The 25,428-nt window shown below is 44.1% G+C and overlaps 1 protein-coding gene across 1 annotated transcript in view; it reads right to left on the reverse strand.

Annotated features, from left to right (window-relative positions):
* Window positions 1–1,147: 1,147 nt before the first annotated feature.
* Window positions 1,148–25,428, reverse strand: part of Vstm4 (V-set and transmembrane domain containing 4) — an 86,286-nt gene continuing 62,005 nt past the window's right edge. The window contains exons 6-8 of the mRNA XM_050140599.1: window positions 22,787–22,893; window positions 21,355–21,416; window positions 1,148–2,434 (exon numbers count right to left, since the gene is read on the reverse strand). Of these exons, the coding sequence (XP_049996556.1) occupies window positions 2,309–2,434; window positions 21,355–21,416; window positions 22,787–22,893 (295 nt within the window). The 3' untranslated portion in view covers window positions 1,148–2,308. The remainder of the gene's footprint in view (window positions 2,435–21,354; window positions 21,417–22,786; window positions 22,894–25,428) is intronic.

The following is a 25,428-nucleotide window of genomic DNA, read 5'->3' on the forward strand; positions in this document are numbered from 1 at the left end:
CAACTTGGTGCAAACTTGTACAGCTGTGACCGGAACATGAGAGAAAAAAGGCTGAAGTAAATCTGTAACAGTTACAGCTTCTGGATGTGTCTTAAATGCAAGGCTGTTCTTAGTAGAATGTGTTCATCTTCATGTATGATGGCCCTAAGATTTCATTGTATTCAAAGAGGGTGGACTTGAGGGTTTAGAGGTCTCAGAAAATATTGCCTCTTATCCCCTTCCCATTTGCTCCATTCTTGAATTCCAATTGGCTCCTCGGTGTCCTTCTTTGCCTATATGGCTATGTGTGCAAATTAGTAAATCACTTTGTATCCTCAAAAACTATCATCCACCTGTTAGAGTCCTGTCATAACAAAATGCAATATTTTCTATGATAATCATGGTATCTATTATGTGTTCATTGTGGTTTTTCCCCTTCCAAAGAAGATGCCCTAGAAAGTAGTACATTATTTTAAACAGCCTTTCTTCTTTCTTCTTCTTCTTCTTCTTCTTCTTCTTCTTCTTCTTCTTCTTCTTCTTCTTCTTCTTCTTCTTCTTCTTCTCCTTCTCCTTCTCCTTCTCCTTCTCCTTCTCCTTCTCCTTCTCCTTCTCCTTCTCCTTCTTCTTCCTCTTCTTCTTCTTCCCATGTATCAAGCACAGAGAAAGGAAACAAGAAGCGAGTGTCATCAGAGAGGATCGACTTCCACGTCCATCTCTGCAAGAAATCAAGAGCTGCTCCATTTGGCCCCTTTCCAATAAACACAGGAAATGCAAAGAACCTTGGATCTGTGTGAATGCTACAGCTTTAAACTAAGTTTAAAGGTAAAAATTTGTGTTTGAAAGCTACCAACAGGCCTAGGAATTCAGCTTAGGGGTAGAGGGCCTGTTAGATCATGGGCAAAGCCCTGGGTTCAAACCCAAACTCTGCAAACAAAAGTTTGGTCATTTTGTTTGTTTTAAAATGCAAAGTGGCTTAGCAAAGTGGCTTTTACAGTTTCCAGAATGTCACAATGCTTATTGTCCCATTTAACTTTCAAGAGTCCTAGAAAGGGTTAAATTCTTTTTACACACACACACACACACACACACACAGAAAGTCTGAGGTGATTAGAGACGAGAAACTCAAGTAAGTGCCACAGTGATACAAAGGGCAAAACTCACACCCAGCTGTGTTTAAAATAGATAATTTATCATATATACATGGTAAATTACATAACCAGACAATGCTTATGGAGTGTAGTTAATGGCCAGCAGAACACACATATATCAAGAAGCATCCTGAACAGCACTCGGATTATCGAGGTGACTCTCACAGAACAGATCTATTTCCATCAAGTCTGACGGCTCTCTACATTGTTTAGGTCCACAGAGGAAGACCCCCCCATGGTCTTAAGTCCCAAGGTCCCCTGACATCCACACAAGATCATCACAGCTCACATCCAAGGCTAAGATGGAGAAAGCACTTTCCAAGAGTTGAGTCTACCTGGATATAGTTTTCCAGCATGGCTTGTACTTCGGCTTCTACGTGGAAGAGACAGGGAGAGACCTGCTCTCTCCTGAGTGGGAGGTGACCAAGTTTGGCACACTTTACCCACTTTCATGATGTACCCACTGGTCCCACAGTTGAGTCTTTGGGAAAGAGTGGACAATATGTTTTCCTATCACTCTAGGTCCATGCCAAAGGGAGACAAGCACTTTACAGTGGTGATTTTGTGGCCTGGGGAAGGATGGGTCTAAAGAGGAGTACCAGAATTTCCCAAGGCAGACCTCAGGCTTGTAATCCATCAGCACCTGTGCCCTTCTGTGGCCAGCTTCAGAGCACCTACTAACAACAACAGATGCCTTCATAAGCTGCTGCTTGCCGTCACCATCAGGGGCTTGCTGTGCTTCGGGTGTCCCAGCAGCGCCACCTGAACCTCAGAGAATCAGTGAGTCCATCTATCCCACAGGCATTTCCTGTGGCTATAAACCGGGCGCCTGATGTCTTAGACGCGGTAAGGCTGGCAGATTAAAATTAAGATTTAATTTGTTTTCAAACAAATTAAGATTCAAGAAAAGAAGGGAAGGTGATAAGGGTTGGCTCAGCAGATTCTCTTGGAAGTAGAGCCCTTGCACCTCAGGATCAGGCCAGGAACCTCTTGTCTGAGGAACCATGGCCAAAGAATGTTCCCCACTCTTTCCTGGGGGAGTGCGTACCTCTCAGAAGCCACGAGAATGTCATGGGAAGGGATTCCCCATCACACTGAAGGCACAAGTGAAGATACAAAAATAGGGCCTTTGTTTCTGTGTGTCGTAACCGGGAGCAAGGTGACAGCCAGAAGAGGCGTCACTACAGCTGGTTCTCCTCAAAGAGGATCTGGGCATACACAGTGCTGCTGGGGACACCCTTGGCGGCTCGGTGTGGTTTGATCAGCTCCAGCTCAGCATACGTCAAGTTTTCCTCAGCAATCTTTGGCTGTATGGAGAAAAAAAAAAAGCAAAAGACAATGAAGCTGACCACAGTCAAGTTTTCTACCAGGTACTCATGGATCAAGTGCATGTCTTCACAGTGTTGATACGAGAAAAGTGTAGGCAAAAATAAATAAAACACAGGCAAAACCAAGTAACATAAAAAGATATGGCTCACTGCCTCATGGAGAATGTCATACTCTGCCAAGAGACACTGCCATTAATGTTTAACTTGGTATCAAGTACTCATACGAGCCATTGGACTCTAGCCCACAGACAATACCTAATCCTGAAAAACAAAACAGAGTACTAACAGTAGCCCAAAGGAAGTACACAGTAGACAGAAATACGCCTACTGGCAATCAATAACAAAGTTAGAAAATTGTGCGATTGATGAAATTACATAACTAAAAATTCAGAGTATCTGGAAAATAATAACGAACAATATATTTCTTGTTACATGCTAGAGAGTATAGAGAGAACAGTGGTCATGGGACATAAGTGATTTATTCTTTAATAACATGGGACTCAAACATCAGACTTAGGAGGTTAGGAAATGAACAAAATAAGCAAAAATAAACAAAGTGATAAGGACAAAAAATCTAAAACCAAGTGCTTGGGAAATATATTTTTTGTAAAAAAATCATCACCATAAACAGGAAAAATATAAGAAAGCAAGAATGAATAAAACAGGAAAGAAGAAAAATAATAAAATATAAACGAAGGCCATTTCACACAGAAGACTGCTTGGCTCAACACACTGAAGAGGAAAACTGAAACACGGGTAAAACGGTAATGTCCCAGAAAATATAAATGCTAAGTGTAAACAATCTGAGTTTGCTAACTGCCCTCAGGGGGCAGCAAGGAAGGGTTGCCTCTTGGCAGCACAGGGAGAGGTATGGGCAGGACTCTCGGAAGGAAGCTCCCGTGCAGAAGGACCACCTCATATCATCACGCTGATCAGAGAGCATGAAGCAAAACTTGACATGTTTTAGAACAAACTCTGTGTTCATATAGATTTTAATTCAGATTTATTTGGGAGAGGGAGGAGGCACATCAGTGAGAGGTAATCATGTTCAGGTTGATTGCTATCCTGCAGACACCATGCAGTATTTTAAGATGATTTATACTAGTAAACGATCAAAGGAGAAAAACCTCAGCATTATCTCGAGAGATGCTGGAAAAGCCATTCAATAACATTTAAAAAGCACTGTTGACAAAATCAATCTTTGAATGACACAGGCACAGCTGCGTGCTTTCTTAATATGATTAAGAGATTGTTATGATTAAGATGTTAAGAAAATGAATAACTAGCGTTCCAAGTCTGGTGATATTAAAACTACACAACTGAACCAATTTGAATATGGTACTGTTGGCAGATGAATAGACACACTTATCAGTGGAACTGGCTAGAGACCCCAGAAGTTATCTTTCAGTAAATATTGTTGGGATATTTGAGAGAAAAAACTAAATCACACTCTACATCACCCCAAATTAAGTTTAAAATATGTAAACTCCTAAAACCATTAGAAGAACATATGGAGAACTTTTAGGAAAACCATCTTAGAAGTAAGACCAAGGAAAATGTTTGCAGCTTGTATCTAAGGGGTTAACAGTTCAGCAAAGATCCTGACCAATAAATCACTGGGAAATAAAGCAGAGGAGGGCAAAGGCCTCTCATGGCGCCTAGGGAAGGACACACAACAGCTCTTGCACAGATGAAAGGAGACAACCTTGTCACCCGCAGAGATCCACAGTTTTGTTTGTTTTCAGTTCTTTGAGAACTTCCTACAGTGTGTTTTAATCACAACCACCCCTTCTCATCTCAACTTCTCCCAGATACCCCTGCTCCCTATACACCCAACTCTCTCTCTCTCTCTCTCTCTCTCTCTCTCTCTCTCTCTCTCTCTCTCTCCCTCTCCCCCTCCCTCCCCCTCCCCCCCCTCTCTCTCTCTCTGTGCGCGCGCGTGCATGTGCATGCATGTGTGTGCGTCCACCAAGTCCAAAGTGTGCCAAAGTCTTGGATATGTGGCCTTTACTGAAGCATAATCAAATGATAAGTATCCTCATTCTCGAAGAACTGTCCCTTCCCTAGGATCTGCCATTTCATAGCCCCTTGGCTAGGGCTGGGACTTCATGTTCCCCTCCTCTCTTCACGCTTGGATTTGGTCTGGTTTGGGTGGGCTCATGCGTGCTGACACAATCACTATTACTGAAAGTCACAGTTTTAAATCACACTAAGTGTGCCTTCTCATCTCTAAGTTTCCAAACACTTTGTAAGTTGCCCAAACTGTCATATTCTCTCATTTGTTCCTGTTGAGATTATTCTAGTCTTTTGGGGTGGGGGGGGAGAGAGAGAGAGAGAGAGAGAGAGAGAGAGAGAGAGAGAGAGAGAGAGAGAGAGAGAGAGAGAGAGAGAGAATTTAAGCTCTTCAGTAGAAACCTGGGCATCTGTAGAATGGAACACACGATGGAGTAATCTTTTATCACATGGAGCTGGGGCTGGGGGTGTAACTCAGTTGTATGCTACTTGCCAAGTTTATGCAAAGTCTAGGGTTTTACCCTAAAAATCACAAATATCATTCAGAACTGATGGAGCTGTACATGGTCTGTAAGTAGTGTTATTTAAGAAACTATTTGTGCCTACATGCAAGTAAGCAAACAAATACACATGTTACCCTTGGAAATCAGCAACTGGAGAGCCCAATAGCCATGCACACCAAGGGGTGTAAACTGGGTGGTTGGGAAGACTCATACTTTATATTATTTGCTTAGTCCCTTTTTGATGTTACAGTAGGAAATCTATTTACCTGATGCACTGATTAATTTAAATTTGTAACTAGATAAGGAAAAGCGGTCACTAATTTAGAGTCATATCGACAGTTTTGCTTCAGTAACTCTGTGTTTCTAACCTAGATGTTAGATTTGAGGCTTAGGTTTTCAGTCTTTGTTTTATTGTTATTTTGAAGCACATTCTTTAAAAAACAAAACAAGAAACCTATATGCCTCTATCTTTTTTTTATCTTATGGAAGTCCAGGACAAAGAAACCATTGATTGGATGTAAGTTTCTCACGTGGAATGTCAAAGCAGAGAGCTTTTGTTCTTTTGAGACAAAATACCGAGAGGACAGGAAATAAGGAAATAAGGTGGACAAAAGGGTGGCCAGCATATGCGGCCCAGGAGACTTCCAAGCAATGTGCACAAGGGTCTAGCCAGTTTTCAAGTTCAAAGTTAAGCACATATGTAGGGATGTGGAGCCTCTGTTTACCTTTCAACACCGAAAGCCTTTGCATTGCTTCTTAGTCATCCACATTTTAGCGGCCAACAAAACCCCACATAGGTTCTCGCCTTTTGCTTTAATTACATTTCGCATTGTAATCGTTCCACTTAGGAACACCACGTGTCTTCCAATAAGTACTCAAAACCCAACTCATGTAAATTTTAGAACCCAGGTTTATGAAATCATATTGTCCAGTTGTTTTTATTGCATTACTTCGAAACTGTATTGTTTTCTAGCGTAGATTATCTGTTTATTCTTAAGTTATTTCATTATGTTTGGATATGAAAAATAACAGCAGCTTTCTCAATACAGGTCACCAGGCTGGCTTGGCTGATCTGTTGTTTTCATACATTTTTATGATGTTCCTATAGTAAACATAATTTAATAAAACTGAAGCACACTAAATAAATAATTGCATCTAGAAAAGCAATAAAAACAAATAAAATTAGTACTTTCATAAGTGGAAAAGGTACTTCAATTACTGCTACAAGCAACAACCCACCATAAAATGTGTACAATCATTTCCCTTATGCATATTTCTGGAGTGTAATAATTTGATTGAAGATATGAGGCCGCACACAGGAGGCTGAGGGCTGTGAAGTGTATACAGTTTATAGCAGAAGATGCATAATACCAGTGCTTGGCACCTTTAAAGAACCTATTGCTTTTCTGGCAGGCACATTTGGCTGGCACCATCAAACATGTGCTTAACTATGCTCCCCAGCTTGATCAACTGCAAATAAAGTCCTAACAGCCAAGAAAAATGGAGCAATGTGTCCTCACTGTTTTTCACCAACCTGCCTTTGTTTACAATGATGCCTCAGGGAAGCTCAGGTCTACCTAAGGAATACTTTAGGATGGTTTCTGCCTTCTTAGGATGACTAGTAGGTAAGACTAGAGGATATAGTAAAGCCAGGAGCCAGGAACAAAGTGTCATGTAATCATCACAGGTAGCAAGGGCTTGTCATGGGACTGAACCAGGTAAGGGACCTGTGGCAAGGCTTCAGTTTTTATAGTCCAGGTACTCCCACTGCAACCTTGGTTAGACAAACCCAACATAGCTCAACTAAGACACCATTCCCGGTGTCTACAACAATTCCAGTCCTAGACTCTATGAGTTCTCTACAGACCACCAGCTCTCAAAGCAGCTCTTTCAGGCCTGTGTGGTACTCAGGATAATACAGTTAGTCATCTATATCTGGGAGTCCTTGAAAAAAACAAAAAACAAAAACAAACCTGTGGGTTGAAAATGTTTGGAGAAAAGTTGCATCTGTTCTAAACATGTGGACATTCCCCCTATTGTTCCCTAAATAATACAGTACACTGACTGCTTATACAGTATTTGCATTGTGTTTAATATAATAAGTAGTTTAGAGATGATCATGAATACATGGGGGGATACAGGGAAGCTATGTTGTGATGCAGATACGCAGTCAGAGGGAGACAAAACACAGGCCACCTCAGAGCAGAGCTTCAGTCAGGCTAAGCCTCTTGCAGCCATAGGCTGTGCTGAAAGCATTAACAGGCGCTTTCCCGGCAGGACCCAGGCGCCTCTCACCTAGCCATGCATCGTACACAATGCTGCTGGATTGTATAAAGCAGGTAGTAGAACTTCAGGACTGATCAGCAGCAGCAGCAGCAGCAGCAGCAGCAGCAGCAGCAGCAGCAGCAGCAGCAGCAGCAGCACCTCTTCAGGTCACTCTGGCTTTATGGATTTTTGTCTTTTACTCAGACCTCAGAAATGCCTGGTCAGATTCCCCTGCTGTTCCTCAAAGATTCTGACTGTGTGTCCAGCCCTTGAAATCCACAAGGGGTTCGTTCCAAAAGCTGCACAGGCACCAATGTCCTCGGGTGCCCGAGGCCCTTGTGTACAAGTGTCATGCTCTATGTACACATGCCTGTATATACACGCTCTTGTACATTTTAAATGATCTCTAGATGAATTATAACACGAGGTACAGTGTAAAGTCTCTAAAAATAATTGCTACACTGTTTCATTTGGGGAATAATGAGAAGCAAGAAGGGAAAAGTTTGTTCAAGTTCAGTATAGATGCAATTTCTCCCAAATATCGTCAGCATGAAACTGGTTGAGTCTGCAAGATGCAGGATCGATCTGCCATCTGTGTGTAGTCACCTGGACCTCACACACCCTCAGTCCTTTGTTGTTTGTCCCCTTTGATCTCCTTTTTATATATTTCTTACTAGTAAGAGCGGCTCCTTCCCACCATTGGGGGGAGCGTTCTCTAATCAGAGGCGACAGAGAAGACGCGGTGAAGTGAAGTACCAGTCCACTTAAGGCAGCACATCTTGCTTGAGTCATTGCGGTCATGTTCATGGAGAGGGGGAGGAGAGCTTTAGCATGGCCCCCACCTGCCTGCAGAGCTGAGGGGTAAGAGAAATTTGGACGAGATTCATGTGCCAGCAGCTACTTGACTTAGGGCATGCCTCCCATCGGTGCTCAGGAGCAATAGTAACTAGTTAGTTAATTACTATTATTAGTAACTAGTTAGTTAATTACTATTACTAGTAACTAACTAGTGAGTGTGTAAATGAGATTCATGTGAGTGTTTTGACACAACTTCTGCCCTACAGAAGGTGCTAAATACACGTGTGCTGAGTGAGTCCACATTCTGGCGTCATCACTTTCCATCCGGTCAGCTAAATGTCTTCAACCCACACACACTTTGAATCCTTCACACATTAGCAAGAACAGTATAAACCATGTAAGCCAGGATCTTTTGTTGACAGTAAGAGATTCTGGGAAATTAGTTATGGGCTGAATTACGACACCCTCCCCCCACTGCCAAACTCCTGTATTGTTTATCCGCCAGTACCTCAGAATGTGGCTGTATTTGGAGAAGGGGTAAGGCGAGGTAGATAGCGTTAACGCTAACCCGATGGGACTACTTCTTTACAGCAAGCATTGGGATGGCACCGTGAAGGAGAGAGGAATCAGGAGAAGTCAGACCCGCTGCCATGTCGATCCTGTTGGCCTTGAACTTGTAGTCTTTTTGGGAAAGTATATCTCTGGCGTTTAAGTTACTTTGTTTATGGAATTCAATTAAGGCATCTTCAGCATACTAGCCTACTGATCACAGAATAGAGGAAGAGGAAACACTTTATTTGGGGAAAGAAGAGATGAAGTGCCTTCCCATGAACAGGTACACACTAGGTCGTGCCATGCCAGCACTGGAGAAGAAAGAGACTGATGTCTGGTGCTATTCAGTGAGGAGGCAAGCTAGAAATGGGAGGTGTAAGCACTCCTCAGGCAATCCTCCCAGACACACGCCTTCTTCCTGTTGTCTTGTCCTCTATAGCTTGGCCCTAACTCTTGAACTGCAGTAAATCCAGCCATGTGCTGGACAGCCGACGCTCACTGCCAGCCATTAGGAAGAGGCAATACAGACTCAGGCATCTCTGTGCTGCCAGGGTGGTGAACTCCAATGAGAGTGAAGAGTCAGACAGCAGCGACAGAGGTGCACCTGCTTCCACCCGAGCTAAGGGGCCTGGCCTCCAGGCGACATGGACCCCAGCCTTGAGGTGAACCCTAGGTCATTCTCACCTTTCTGACTGAACACATAGGCTCTGAGGGAGGAGGCAGATGTTTTCTGCCGGGTCCCTGTGTGCCCACCTGCCATCCACAGCTCAACAAGGCTACTTTGCATTGTTACCTCTCTTCTCCTCATGCTGAGTGCCTATTAGGAGCTCAAAGGATGTGTTGTAACTTCCTGTGATCCATGGGCCACAGCCTGGATGCAGTGAGAAGTCTGCATTCTATGTGTAAGCATGAATGAGAATTTCCGAGCCCTGATGGCCTGCCTAGCCTCATCCTTCTGCTCCACCCGTGGTGAGGTGCTGCTGAGGCCACAGATACCAGCTGAGGCTGCCTCTCTGAGCTCTAAATTAAGCCTTTCTCTGCCCCAGTTTAGGGTGATGGTTATGGAAAGTACACCCATGGGGAAGGAATGACTTGAGCCTGCTGGCTCCAGGAAAGCCGACCTCAAGAGATCCGGGAGTCACGCATTTCTTCACAACACTTACCTCAAGTGCCTAATGGGCACTTTCTGAGGATTTCAGCTTGTGCACATATCTCCATGGAGTCAACTGAAAGTTACCCTTCCTAGGTGAACAGGGGTTTAATGATCTCTTATGCAGACTCCTGCAAAACAATACTTTCTTGTAGAGCTTGCAGCTGGGTGTGCATGTTGAATTAAGTTTGCAGGAATAAGTCAGAAATGCAATTGCAGAGGCTGCCCATTGCCAATGTGAAGAGTTCAGTGAGGTAATACCATTACCACAGCAACAGATCAATACCCAGGACACGGGAGCTTTGCGCTCACATCACCTTAGAGCTCCAACCTAGCCAGCAGTTCTACAGAGTTGCAGGATCAGGAATCCATTTCCCCAAGAGACTAAGAGAAATGTCAGGGGCAGACTTCCTCCTCTTCTCTCTTCAAGATAAGTGCTCATTTTTTATTCAACAGAGAAGGAACTGGTAAAAAAAAAAAAAAAAGTCTCCTTGAAGTCCCTGCCCATACTATCATGGCTAGTAAGGGTACTGAAGCTGAGTGTTAGCAAAATCTGCTTTCCCCCACCCAGAGCCTCGGTGGTCTCTGAACACCCATACTCAGAGGGAAAAGTATGTCTCAGGTCCATCAATCATGCTGCCACCAACGTGCCTGGAGATGAACTTACATTATTGAGCTGTGTTGGTCGCTTCTAAACATATATGTTGATATTTCTGAAGAGAGGATCTGGAGTTTTTTGGTGTAGTGTTAAATAAAAATCAAGGAGGAAACCCAGCAAGAGAAATATTTTTCCAAGACAGAAATGGTAAATGACCTTTTTGAGAACAAAACTCAGCTCATTGACAGCTAACTTTCTCCATCCCATTCGGTTCTCACCTCTGTCCTGTGAGGTGTGGCCACACATTACCGATAGACAGCTTTGAAAAGGCAAGGAGCTGCCAGGAGCGGTAACACACCTGTGATCTCAGCACTTGGGAGGGGGAAGCTGGAGGGGGATGAACTGGAAGCCAGCATGGACTACCTTGTAGTAAACTAATCAAACAAAATTGCAAAAATCTGTTTCACGGTACCAGGTACATATGTGGCAGTCAGAGCCATCCATCCTGCCTGAGGTCTGGTCCCTTGGAAAATCAAATGGACAGTACAGTAGCTCAAGTCAAGGTAGTTCACATGGCTGGAAGTACAGGCTCGTATCTAGGGAACCCAGACAGGTGGGCAGCAGTCCCTTTCCCTAAAAGCAGGTTGTGGTGGTTTGAAAGAAAATGGCGCCCAGTGAGAGTGTCCCTTTAGAAGGTGTGGTTTAGTTCGAGTAGGTGCAGCCTTGTCAGAGGAAGAATGTCACTGTGTGTGTGGGGGGGGGGGGGCTTTGAGGTCTCCTGTGCTCAAACTACACTCAGTGTGGCACACAGTTACGTCCTGTTGCCTGTGGGTCAGGATGTAGAAGTCTCAGTTTCTCCTCCAGCACCATGTCTAGCTGCACACCGCCATGCTTCCCGCCATGATGATAATGGGTTAAACCTCTGAACTGTTAGAAACCCCCAATTAAAGGCTTTTTTAAAAAAATAAGAGTTACCATGGTCATTGTGTTTCTTCTCAGGAGTAGAAACTCTAACTAAGAAGCAGGCATTAGAAACCAATGGGGAAAGGAGAGAAGGACCATAAACCGCATAAGGCTTGGCTAGAGACTCTCATCACACACCAGGCAGTGTGAGCTCCAACTGAAGGGTCTGAGGATGAAGGGTGAGACCCACCTCATCCTCATCAGATGGTAGGCTTGGCGTGAAGAGATGGAAGACCTAAGGCCACACAACACGAGGCCATACAGAATTGACATCATTGAGAGGAGGTGATAAAGGGACAGGGAAGAATTCTGCTAGGAAGCCCCCAGGCTCTTACCTCCCTGTTCTCACACAAGACACGAGGCTTCTGGAACAGTAGCAGGTACTGACCACTATGGGGTAGATGGAGGTCACAAGAGAGAGGCTCTGCCTTGGTCAGCACGTGTGGGAAATCGCTGCTGGATAGTGGCGAGATGAAGCTGAGAGTTGAATGGGAAGAATTGGAGAAGTTCAAGTAACTGACTCTAAGTCAGTCACCAGATCATACTACAGTTCCTTGTAGTAGAGGTCATTCATTTACCAGGGTCCCCACTCCAGAAAAAGTGTCTACTAGAAGCCTCTGAGATGACTTATGCTGCTGGGGCCAGAGTGGGCCAGTAGCCTCAAGACCTTGAATGATTAACATTCCCAAAGCTAGTACGGAGCTGCGACTGTTTACCAAAGAATGCGTTGATGATCTGAGCTAAAGTCCAGAGACACAAGGGACCTCCAAGTCTGTGGCACAAAGCACCCTCTTGTTCTGCTGTCTCGATCTGCAGGGTCATACGTGTGGATCTAATCTCCATTTTAAACCTCTGCAGACTTACAGTGTTCGATGACTATGGTAGAGAGAACCCCCAGAGGGTTCTCACCTCCATTTCGAACCTCTGCTTACTTACACAGAGTCTGATGGCCAACAGTTCAATGTGCTCTAGGACTACAGAAGAGAGAAAGTCGGAACTCAGAAGAGAAGTGGAGACAAAGATTTCATCTAGTGTAGTTTGCTGATGCCATGGACTAAAAGAACTTGCCGGGAAGTCTCCAGCCAAGCAAATTCGCACAATGCTCTTGAGTTCAAAGAGTTCAAAGGCCATTTGTTAAAGAACACCCTCAGTTCAGTACTATAGAAGGCCACATGCCCAGGCTAACAACTCTTGGAACAGTCACAGCCACCATCTGTGTATGTGACATGTTGAAGCCAGCATAGAAAGACCAAGGATAAAGCTTATAGGTTCAAGATTTTGCAAGTTGACAGACGAATGCCTCCAGATTTTACAAGCCACATTTTGCAAACAGAAATGTGGTTGTAGATAATGGTCGCAGTGAGGCTCCCGTACTTGAACTCAAGTTTTCAAGGCTTTCAAGGTGAATAATTTATTGACAAATCCATTTCTCTGGTCCAGAATATGCATCTAATCGTGTGAATTGATTAAGACAATAAAAGAAAGCAGTCTGTCATCATTGAAAATACTTTCAGAGGGCTGCCACCTTAGGAAGAGGGCTCAGACCTGTCCCTCATGAACTTCTTTCTCTCTTTAACATCTTCAGGGACTTTACTGTAACATGCTACTAAGAAGTAAGAAGTAGATCAACTGAGTTCTATGTTTGGAGTAAAACATACACACATGACTTTCAGGCTTAAAAATGTACATATATATACATACTTAAATATATAAATATACATTTTTAGAGATATAAACAAAGATATGGATAGGCTTTTATGCATATGCAGGCAATACTTAGAAGAATATACCAGAGGCCATGACAGAGAAATGACAGCCTAGGAAAGTGAGTGCATTTTGTATTGTAACATGTGGAAATTCTAACTTGTCAAAATAGTCCTACCTGTCCCGTGAGGTCAGGGCAGAAAATAATGCCCTACAACCAACTGGCTGAACTAAGTGCTTTTGACAGGAGGAACAGGCTCATAGTAGGGGATATAGGGACTTGTCACCAAGCACCTGGTTGGATCAGGTCTGGCATGCCAGTGAGGGGATATGGACTTGTGTGCAAAGGCCAGAGATGAACATTCTGTGTCTTCCTCGATCCACCACTACCTCATCCCATCTGTGAAATGGAGACAATAAGGGGGTTGTCCCAGAATTAAATGTGTCTCCTTATTGATAAGTATTAGAACAGGGTCTGAACATGGAAAAGACCACTGAAATATCATCAACATTGACACCATCACCACCACCATCATCACCAGTATCACCACCACCATTCTCACCCTTACAACCAACACCATCACCTTCGTCACCATTTTACCATCACTACTACCATTACCATCTCTATTATCACCATTGCCGCCATTGTCATAACCATCACCAGCAAGGCAGCATCAGGCCATTGTCACGGTACACAGGGACACAGGGCACAGACTAAGTATTAGGGTCAAATCTCAAATGACAATGAGGATGCCTGATCATTTGTAAAATTTACATTAGAACATGAAATGTGGGCAATGAGTGTGCATAGACTATATTAATAAGTTGCATTTTTCATCTTTATGCCCACTCTAAGCTTTATACAACTGACTTTGGCCATCATATGTGTTCATTGATGAGTTATCAATTTAGGGGTTGAGAATTTAACCCACCGCTAGAGCCCAAACTTGCCTTGTAAACAAAAGTCCCTGGGTTCAGTCCTTATCACTGGCAGGGGAGGGGAATAAATGTATCTCTAGACATGTATAATAATAGATTATAATTTAATCCAGTCAGAGGAAAAGGAGTCCTCAGATGCTCCACTGTTTGTCTGTGAGCTCAGAATTTCACACAGAGATTTCATGGTACTGTGGATGCAGTCTTAGATGTGTTGATGGCTTGTATTCTCTTTTTTCCAAAAATGGCACTTCATTTCTCGAGTTCTCCATCTGAGATTGAAAAAGTCTTTTAATAACAACTCCGACGTACTCTGTTCAAAACCGAGCTTTTAAATGAAATAGGCTTAAAAGCATCAGATGTGAGCGCAGAAGTGATATTGTTTCACGAGATTACACAAACAACATAGAGCAAAAAAAGTTTCTTAAAAAAATTTCCCAGCAGTGCAATCATCTCAGAAATGAAGTGCCCAATAAAGGCAGCCAATCAGCTAGGCTGAAATGGAAGGCAAGCCAGGGCTCTTCAGGGAAGGGACAGTCCCTGCCGACACAGGGGACAGGCTGCCCAGAGCGGGGCCCAGCTTGTCCCTGTAGCACTGGGTAGACTAGACACCAGGAGAAGTCATCTATGGGGCGGGACCTGCTGGGCATTCAGGCCCGCTTCCCACCTGGGCTGTTCTGCAGGCTGGCTCATCACCTTTCCCAGGTCGCTCCAAGGCTCAGGTTCCACCCTGCCCAGCTCCTTACACACTGCCTTTCAGTTTTCAGTGGACACTGGGGAGAATGAGGATAGAGGTTGGAAGGGTGGTCTGAATGGACCAGCCATGCAGTGAGTAAAGGAGTTTGCCTTCCTTTAGAACCAGAGTCTTACTGGCCTTCACAACTGAGAGGCGGCCTCCGTCTGTGTCACTTCTACAGCCAGGATTCACACAGTCTCCCCCCCGCCCACATACACAGTGAGGTTCCCAACGAGTCCCTACTACACTACCTTGTCTTATAAGCTTCTTCCCTTCATCCCTACATCCCTACACACACACACACACACACACACACACACACACACACACACAAACACCACCAGGCATCAGTGCCTCAACCTACTGCTACTGGCTTCTCAAACAGCAGAAAGGCACCTGACTTGGCAGGTGTACATGGATACCGACACGTGACTCAACGCTCACTCTGTGGCCTGCTGCGTGAAAATAACCGCCCCCGCGTCCCGGTGAACACACTCCCTAAGCACAAGACTCACTCATTTCCACTTGCTCCTGATCACTTCCGGTTTCTGGAAGCCCCAGCGCCTGCTCTCTCTGGAGGAGAGGCCCATGAAACCGAACGACTTCTGTGTTCCCCACTCTCATCCCGCTCAAAGCTTCAGCATGGATTCCCCCTCCAGTCAACATACATAACTCCCCGTGACAATAATGGCGAGTGCATGTGCACCAAGGGGAGCATAGAAATTTTATCTCTGTAAAAATGGTACTAGCTTGGTACAAGCAAAGTTTTTGTTTTTTTCCCAAGGCTTTTACTTGGGGCAATATATTGTACATGTGGTTGTGGGCTTTTTTCCTTCTTTTTAATTTGAAATTGAGATTATGAACATATTTTATGCAGGTTAATATATCCTTTTCATGTAAAATTTAGCTGAAACCAGTTCTAGCACATTAACGACAACAAGAGAAATTCTCCGGCTTATTATAAACATCCTTCAAGAAACCTGAAAAGCATGTCCTCTGGAAATAATTTTGTTGGGATCTGGAATATTATTAAAATCCTCTCAGAATTCTATCACTGACGCCTAATGGGCCTCAGAGCCCTTTTCTACGACTGAGGGAAGGAAACGTCTTTTTTGGCCTTGGCAATATGTTCTGGTGATGAAAACAGGGCTGGAGGAAGGCGCCGTGTAAACAAAGAAGCAAGGGGCCCTGGCTGATCAGTGCATGGTTTTCGCCAGGCACAGAGAATCAGACTCTGTGGACAGGGTCCTTCTGGCTCTGGTGGGAGCCTTGTGACCTTGCTGACCACTGAGCATTTCGGTTTTTGGGTTTCCGTGAGACGACGGAGTTTACTAAAGACTTTGTAATGGGTAAAACTACTGCCAAATCAGCTATATGATGAATAGTTAGTGCTCCAAGCATATAAAGGAGCACATGAACACACACACACACACACACACACACACACCTAGTTCAACTTAAAAATGAACAAAGACCTTGATCAGTATTTCTTCAGAGAAGGCAAAAGTAGCCAATAAGACCCTGAAAAAATGTTCAGCATTACTTATCATCAAGGAAACATATATTTTAAAACCACAGTGGAATGCTATTTTATATATATTAGGATGCCACTATGAAAAATGGAGAAGAGGAGGGTAAACAAAGAAAAAAATTAGAGGAAAAGAAAGGAAGGAGAGTTGAAGAGGGGAAGGAAGGTTATTGGGGGGCAGGAAAAAGGGGAAGGAAGGGAAAAAAAGACAGGGGGACATCAGAGTTCTTCTGTATTATTAGTGGAGGTGTAAAATGGTGCAGCTGTTTTGGCACAAAAATGTGATGGATCCCCCGGCCAAAAATATGTCAGTCAATCTGGCAACCTACATCTGTATTTATACTTTACAGAAATAAGAGGAGAGACCTAAATAGACGTGTTTATACTTATAGTATTCACACTAGTTAAACATGGGTGTCAACTCACTGAGTACTGACTACACAATGGGGGCACAAAATATTTCATGATACATCCATGCAATGGCGTGTAGTTCTGTCTTAGGAAGAAAGGAACTTCTAACAGGTTACAACATGGAATAAAGACCCAGATCCAGAAGGCATGGTGTTCAACCTCGCAAGCCAGTCAAATATATTCAACTAAGAGCCCAGATTAAAATAACGGGTGGAACCAGATTTGTGGAGGAGTGGGAGCAGGAGGCCTCAAGGACGAACCTTGTGGGGATCAAATAGTAGCTCTGGGGGGGCCATGAGGAGGGCGGCAGATGCAGGTAGGAAAGCCTGGACCACACGGGGTCTCATGTTCTCAGCGGTGGAAGGGGGACGAGACCTAGGAAGCAGGGACAGATGATGACAGGCCTCCTCCCTCCCACGCACAGGAAGCCATGTTTCATGCCAGAGGCAAAGGGGAGCCATTGGAATATTCTAGCCAGGGAAATGACGGGGTTGGAGCGGTTTTAGGAAGGCCCCAGGCAGCAATGCTGTGGATGGATCGGAGGGAATAAGACAGTGGGAATGAGACCCACTGGGAAACTCATGGTAATTAGGCCCATGATGTTCCTGTTTTCTGTCTTCATTCTCTTGCTCACAAGAACTCATTTTCTTTTGGGACAAATAGGGATGGCCTGACCCCTCAGCCACCCTGGCACAGGGGGGTTAATAACAGGGGGAAGGACCTCGTGGGCATGCTGTAGAGGACAGGACGCTGACTGGGGCACAGTGGGCGCCAAACTCACTCAACAAAATTTCCATGTTGTTTCTCAATATTGGGTGCTACTAACGTCACCCCTTACCAATGTTTTTCCCCCTTTAAACTCAGGTTGGCTTCCACACCAGACACCATATTTTCTTCCCCGGTTCACCCTCTACATCAATAGACTGGCCTAACACAATAACCAAACAAATCAGATGCATTAGAGGAGCACTCTGACTCTTCTGAAACAAGAACGTGGTCATGGCTTTCCCTGGAAGTATGGGAATGAGTTCACAGGCTCCCAGGCAAGGCCACGGCAGTGCATGACTAGGCTGAGAACACCAGGGGTCCCCAGAGGTTTCAGTGAGTTTGGGGTCCATAACCCAATTTACAAAAGCAAACAAGCAGGTACCTCTGTTTCCAGAGTGTGTTGAGGGCCCAGAGGGCTTCTTTTTGTTGTTGTTGTTTATTTGTTTGTTTTATTTATTTGTCTGTGACTGTAGTGGTGAGACTCAGGACCTTAGATCTGCTAGATAAGTGTGCTGCCTCTGAGTCTGTCTTCAGGAGACACTTCTATTTTCTCAGTGTGGTCTCTCTCTCCAGAAGATGAAGGACGCTGATATTAGAATAGAGTCCCTGTAAGCCTGCAGACTTACCAGGCAGACTGCAACATCAGAGGCCAGGAAGAACCAGTGCGAACCGGGCCTCATTCTCAGCTAGCAGAATTTGGAAACAAGAGTGTCACATTTGATATTGTTTAAATAAGCCAAGGCGAGAGTAGTTTTGATCCCTTGGTTTTAAAAGGCCTCTCCCTAGCTTGCTTTCTTGTTCCTTCACCATTTACAAAATCAACAACAAAACTTTCCAGTCACCATTCATGTCTAACATATGCATTTCTTGTAAATGGTCATGTTGTATTAGAAACATTAAAAACATAACCCAACCTCCTAGTCACTTGAGTGCTGCAAACGCTGAGATTAATACATGTCACCTGGCTGACACTATAGTGAAGACGAGTGACAGGAATCATGAAACACCTCGCAAAGAAGCTGGTATGCAGTAGGTGATCAGTCTAGAAGAGAAGCTGGCATACAGTAGGTGGTCAATAAGTGGGTGGAGGTTCTTGGGCCTTCTTCTCAAAGGAGAGGGTAGGAGAGTTTCTAGAAAGGACTGTGGGGTACTGAGTGTAGGACCCAGCCAGGAGGTACCCTTTTACAGTGTGTGTGTGTGTGTGTGTGTGTGTGTGTGTGTGTGTGTGTGCATGTGTGTATTTTTAAGTTATTATCTAAATTATCCATTAGGGCCTATATAAGTCAACAAGTAGCTATTGACTTAAGTTTCAGCTACCATCAAGGCTTATTGATCTGAGAAATAAATATCGATCAAATTGAGACTGAGGTCAATGCTAGCGTCCTGGGGCAATAAATCTTAATATGCATTCAAGTCTGCAGATACTAGACCTGGTAATTTGACTCTAAAATATTGGCCAGACAGTCCTGGTTGAGGTCAGTTCTTTTTTTTTTTTTTTCCTGTGATTTGTTATTTGTGGAAACTGGTATCAAAATTAACTCGACTATAAAAATTTGATATAAATCTTTTAATTTTTTTTTTACATTTTAAATGATCGAAAGATAATTTTGTATTTAAAAATTTGTTAGTAAGCCGGGCAGTGGTGGCGCGTGCCTTTAATCCCAGCACTCAGGAGGCAGAGGCAGGCGGATCTCTGTGAGTTCGAGATCAGCCTGGTCTACAGAGCTAGTTCCAGGACAGGCTTCAAAGCCACAGAGAAACCCTGTCTCGAAAGAAATTAAAAAATAAAAATAAAAACCCATACACTAAACAAAATAAACTAAATAAAACAAACACACACACACGGGAAACCTTTAATTGAAATACTTCTTGAAAAACTTTGAAATAAGTTTTATTTTGAACTTCCTATGCCCAGTCCCCATCCACAGAAGACTATCAGTTCATACAGACACACAGACAAAGGGGTCAGCAATGACCCCTTGTGCCGGGACTGCAGTCAGTATTTTAAGTACTGTTAAAACCAATCCTCTGATAAGTCACAAAAATAAAAACCGCTTAAGACAGCATTTTGTAGCCATGCACTGCACAACCAGGTTTTTGTTTAATGGATAAAGGAGAAGGGCCCAGCAGGCCATAGACTAAGGGAAGGTTTTGATTCAAGACTCGTGACTGTCTCCCAGCTGATTGGGGGACCCCCCCCCATCACTTCCCTTAAATGGAGTGTCCTCACAGACAAAACTGGCAGATGAGGGACAAGTCTTGCTGTAAAAACTAAACCTGGTGACATGTAGAAAGCAAAAGGACATGCGTGAATTATTGTATGCACACCATTGGCTGTCCAGCGTAGAACACAGGGAGAGCTCCAATGAACTGCTGTCTGCTGTCTTGGACAATGGAAAAGCTTGACAATCTTTTTTCTTTCACACACACATAGCATAAGTACAGCTGCTTAACAATGTTAGCAAAAAAAAAAAACCCACACAGATGATCCAACACTAATAACACCACAGAAATGTCCACGTGTACCCTGGCATCAAAGGAACCAGCGGATGAAAAGTGAGGAAAGGGGCCTCTCTTTCTTATAGACCTCTAAGTGACCAAGATAGACAGGCTGAGGGAAATAGAAAACTGTCATTGAAAATGGCACCACAGAAAATCCCTTGGACAAAGGCCAGGCTGACTGTGACCCAAGTGAGGCAGGCCTGACGCGGCTCTCTAAAACAATTTTACCAGGTCCACAAATTCTGATTTCTTCTCCTCTGAAAGACTGCGCCTAAGTTCTTCTGCCTGCTCTGAGTGTTATCTGGACACTGGGACTGGCTTCTCACAGAGAGGTGGCCAGACAGGAGAAAACAGTGAGGAACCTGGCAGGCATGGCCTTCGCCATGGTTTGAAATGGACGTCGCATCTTAAGGACACGCTGCTGCCCCTCCCCCATCATCAGTTTCATGCAGTTAACCTCCCTTCGAAAATCTTAAAAGGAAAATTCCAGGATTGAATAATTCATAAGTTCTTAAATAACCATTTTAAATAAATCTTATTATAACATGTTATAATCACTGCATGTTAGAATTGGCCACTATTACTCCACTGTGTCTAACTCAGAAACTAAACATTATCAGAGTTTATGTGTGAAGAAAATGGAGCATGCGTTTGCAGGGTTTGGCACAGTCTATGGTTTTCAGGCGTCTACTGTGGGGTGCTGGAATGTATCCAAAGTGAACAACCAGTGGAAGTGGTGGATAGACATCATACTGAGGCTAATACCTTAGAGCAGTGGTTCTCAGCCTTCCTAATGCTAAGACCCTTTAACACAGTTCCTCCTGCTGTGGTGACCCCCAACCACAAAATTATTTTTGTTGCTACTTCATAACTGTAATTTTGCTACCATTATGAGTTGTAATGTAAATATATAGCCTGTAGGATATCTGATATGTAATCCCTGTGAAAAGGTCATTTGACCTCCCCAAAGGGGTCATGACCCACAGTTGAGAACCAGTGCCTTACAACAATTCACCCCAGGTATGTAAGACGTTAACAGTAGTGGGGGAAGGATACACAAAAGTCTGATACCTCCAAGATGACTACTCCTCTGTCTAAAGGTATTGCACTATAAAAAGGGTTTAGCCTGTTTTTCTGGAAAGACCCTAGCAGATTCTTCAGATCAGGTAAATTGATGCAAACAGGTCCGCTTTCTGTTTTATACCCTTCTGTATGTGCCGTGTTCGCTCTTGTTTTTGAAAGGTAACATTTATAGAGGAACACAATTCCTTTTGGATTTTCTTGGAAGATCATTCAGAGAAGGAATTAATCTGGAGAAAAACAAACTCAGATTCTGATCTGAGAAGAGAGTGTGCTTTTGGGAACAGAGGTAACAGAGTTTTTAACACATTTAGAGCCCAGAGAGGTACTGTTGGACCCTTTCACTCTTTCTTGTGTTAGAGGGAGCAGAGCGACAGAGAACAGTTACTCACCAGGGTGACTTTCCTCTGTGGTTTCAGCAGCTTTGGTTTGTGGAAAGTGGTGACTATTGGAGCTGTGGAAGGATACCAAGTGTTAGCTTGAAATTCCTCCAAGGCCCCTAATGCCCACCTTCCATGACTATCACAGGCACCCTGTGTGTAGACCGACAGAGCCTTCCTCCAAGGCCTCCTAATGCCCACCTTCCACGGCCATCACAGGCACCCTGTGTGGAGACCGACAGAGCCTTCCTACCCCCAAGAAGAGCTCAAGCTTCTGGAACAGGTATCCTTGGGTACCCCTAACTGGAAGAGAATTATCCCCTCATCTTTAGACACGGCACTTCCTCCCTTGGACCAGATCACAACAGTCCTGTACAGGCCTCTGCCACCTGGACAGAAGTCAAAAGTGTGGGAGACAACCAGGAGCCCTTGGTTAATGCTGAGGTAGGACTTTCCCCTGGAGATGCTGATCTCCCCCTGACCCTAAGGACGACAGCTGACCCTCAGCAGTCCTGTGAGTTCATCAAGGAGAAGTCCCTCCTTGGTGTCCTGGTTTAGTAGAAGCACACAGAGGCTCTTCCTCAAGTGTCATAACTGCCATGCCTTGAACTTGGAGTTGAAAGCCCAGTTCTATGACTTAGTTTCCCAAGTGCAATTTGTATCTTTTGTCACTAGCGCAGTATCTACCCTGCAGTGACTGACATAAGAGAGAGGCTGGAGTCCCATCTGAAGTGACCTGCGCCCCTTCCTGCTCAAGGCCTCACACCTCCCACACTTCCTTCCTTCCATCTATGTCTCTTCTGGCTTCTTCCACAGGGTTCAGTGGGATACCAGCAGAACCCAGGGAAGAGATAAAATGCACTTGAAGATAAAGTTTTCTCTTATAGCCATATTCAAATTTGCTGATGCCTGAGCATATAGATAGGGCAGTCTAAGTATCTAAACAGGGTGTGTCCACAGACAGTCTTGGTCCTTGTAAGAGCCACACCTTTCTTTCCTTTAAGAAACCCCTTTCTTGTTCATTCCTTTTGCTCTAAATAAAAATAGCAACTATAGAATAACCTATCACAGAAAGAGCATTTCATCAACAGAATACGTCAGAAATGGAGTGCATACATCTTCAAAACGTCAGAGGTGTTCTTTCCCTTTAAGAGCCAAGAAGATATTGCCAGGCCCTACCTCATCTCACAGTAAATTCAGTATGGGCTTTCCTATGCATGTTAAGTTACCATGATGATTCCATGGTCAAACCTACATTTCTCTGCTTCCCACCTCATCGCTATGTCTAGAATCTAGGTGGGGCTGCTTGTACTATCGTGGCACTGAATGACAAGTCCTCCATCCATCTACTATTCCTCTGCCCTGATGCCACATTCGACTCCAGGCCCACCCCTGCATCAATCAAGGTGGCTTTCACATGAGAAACTGCAGGTCCTGTTCTTACCTTTGGCAGGGACTGCAGGTGGGACGTCTGCCTTCTCCTTCTGCCTCTTGCCCTTCTGTGGCTGCAGTGGGACCAAGCTGGTCACACTGGTGACAGTCTCCCCTGAGCTGCAGAAAAAAAAATGGGCTCAGATGAAGCCAACGTCTATTCATTACTGAAAACCAGAATGGAAAAGGAAGTAGTGCTGCTCAGAAGCTCTTGAAGGCTCCCTGTGGAGGTGTTTAAGGAAGGGCCACCTCACAGTTAGACAGGAAATGCTTGACATTGTTTCCAGAGATGTCAACAAGTCTCCACTCTCTCTTGGCCAAGATAAAGATGATGAGGTGAGATTGTTTGAGACTTCTGATGGGCTGCTCAAAATTCAAATTCTCTAGACGAGCCAGCTTGCTCTCATTATTTAGGGATGTATAAACTGATGGCTTATATATACTTTAATCGGGCACAGCGTAGCCAGCTACTTACTCCATGATTGGCTACTAACGACATCACCAAAAATATACATGTACTCGAACTAGCTCCCCTAGAGCCAACATTCTTTGGCCATGTCTTTGGGTTCCATAATCCCGAAACCAAATGCCTCTCAGCCCAATAAGAAGGGACTCATGGAGCTGCACCTTCAGGGTCCTCCATCAGTACAAAGGGTTTGCTTCTATGGCTACTTAAGTATCTCTTTCTTTCTAGGTACTGTCCATGATAAAATGGTGTGATGGGAACGACAAACCTCATGTTAAAGAAAGTCAAAGCTATGGAAGCTGTTAATAAACAGTGAATGTGGGTGCTAAGCTGTTCTCAGCTCTTACCTAATTCTCTTATCTTGTTGCTACTGAACGCGGTATAAGGAAGAAGGAGTTTATTCTGGCTCACGGTTTGAGGCCCAGGTCACTGTGGCAGGGAAGTCATGGCAGCATCCGTATGAGGCAGCTGGGCACATACTCAGGAAGCAGAGAGAGATAAATGCTGATGTTCAGCTTATATTCTCTATTTATTTAGTCAAAGGCATTAATTAGCCCAAGGGATGGTGGTATCACATTTAAGGTGAACTTTCCACCTCAGTTAAATCTCTCTGAAAAGACCCCCATTAATGTGCCAGAGGTGTGTCCCTGTTGATTCTGAATCCCCTCTAGTTGACAATGAAGGCTAGTCATCTCAGCCTTGCTAATGTACTGAGGTCCACAGGCTTCTCTGAATGACCACCAGTCTTGTTTCAAAGCTTCTATTGGCTCCAGCAACTTATAAGGAAGTTCCCCGTAGAATCCTTCGTGCCCAGGCACAGGGCCAGCTTAGTAGATATGGTTCCCAAGAAAGTCTACCATTCTAGGCCATGAAATCTCTCTGAAGTGGGCAAGACCATGATCAATCATCAAAATGAACAGTCAGGAGAGGGGGTAATTTGTGTCCCAAAGGAGAACCCCACATGTGTAAACATGACAAACTTGTCATTAGAAAGTAGAAAGAGAAGAAACTTTCTTTCTCTGCATGCCAGAATGGCAAGAATCAAGTCTGAGTAAGCGCTCTTGACAAGAGTGCAGAGTTTCACTGAGTACAGACCTTCCCTGGTGGAAAGAAACTTGGCAACATCTATCAAAGTGACAGAACCTTGGACTCTTTGACATGGTAGTGTCACTTCTGAAAATTCCTTGCGTGAATGTCACTGTGTACACGTGAAATGATGTGCGGATAAGACTCCAGCATTATAGCACTGCAAAATTCAGCCATCATCGGGAGAGCCCAATGCTCACCAACTGATTGGTTAAGTAGACTATAGTTTTTGTTTGTTTGTTGGTTGGTTGGTTGGGTTTTTGAAACAGGGTTTCTTTGTGTAGCCCTGGTCCTGGAACTCGCTTTGTAGACCAGGCTGGCCTCAAACTCATAGAGATCTGCCTGCCTCTGCCTCCCAATTGGATCAAAGGCATGTGCCACCACCTCCCAACAAGTATGTTATTCTTATGCTGGTTGTCTATGGCTGGAAGCAGGGATAAAACAGTGATGAAGTAAGATGCATTGTTGAGAGAAAAATTCCAAGTGTTATCTCTAAGAGAAAATCTACTATGAAACACTCCACACGCCATAAAAAAAAAAAAAAACATAGGGGAAATGAGATATAAGCTAGGATAAACTTACCTGTGTATAAAGAAACCTTAGAAATAAATAGTCAAGGGTATTGAGAATAGGGATATAGGGATGCTGGGGAAACCACACAGACAGGAGACAGGACAGAGGATTACTGCTGGATACACTTACAATTATACACAAGTAAGTGTAGACATATAGTTACAGGCTATTGTAATGATGGTCCTAAATATTTAGAAACAAGTCGAGACTTGCTCATGAAGTGTGGGAAAAAGTCTAAGGATGTGTTTCCGCTGAGATCCCCCAAGGATGACTTATTTTCTTTGGGAACAGGCTAAGTGGTCATAACTGTAGAGTGCAGGGCCCACTGTGTAAATTCACAAACAGCTAAAAGGAACGGGAGTTTACAAAACTCTGGCCGCCAAGAGCAAACAAGGGATTGTTTAAACGGACAAACACACAGAGCTTGGTTCTGCAGCCTTTTAAATGCTTGACATGTTTATTAATTTTCTTTTCAAACAGAAGTAGGCAGGTTCGTGGATTAAATGGTAATTGTAGGCATTTAGGCATTG

This window comes from Alexandromys fortis, unplaced genomic scaffold, assembly GCF_014885135.2.
Source record: "Alexandromys fortis isolate MF-2015 unplaced genomic scaffold, M_Fortis_MF-2015_v1.1 scaffold_46, whole genome shotgun sequence".
Classification (NCBI taxonomy): Eukaryota; Metazoa; Chordata; class Mammalia; order Rodentia; family Cricetidae; genus Alexandromys; species Alexandromys fortis.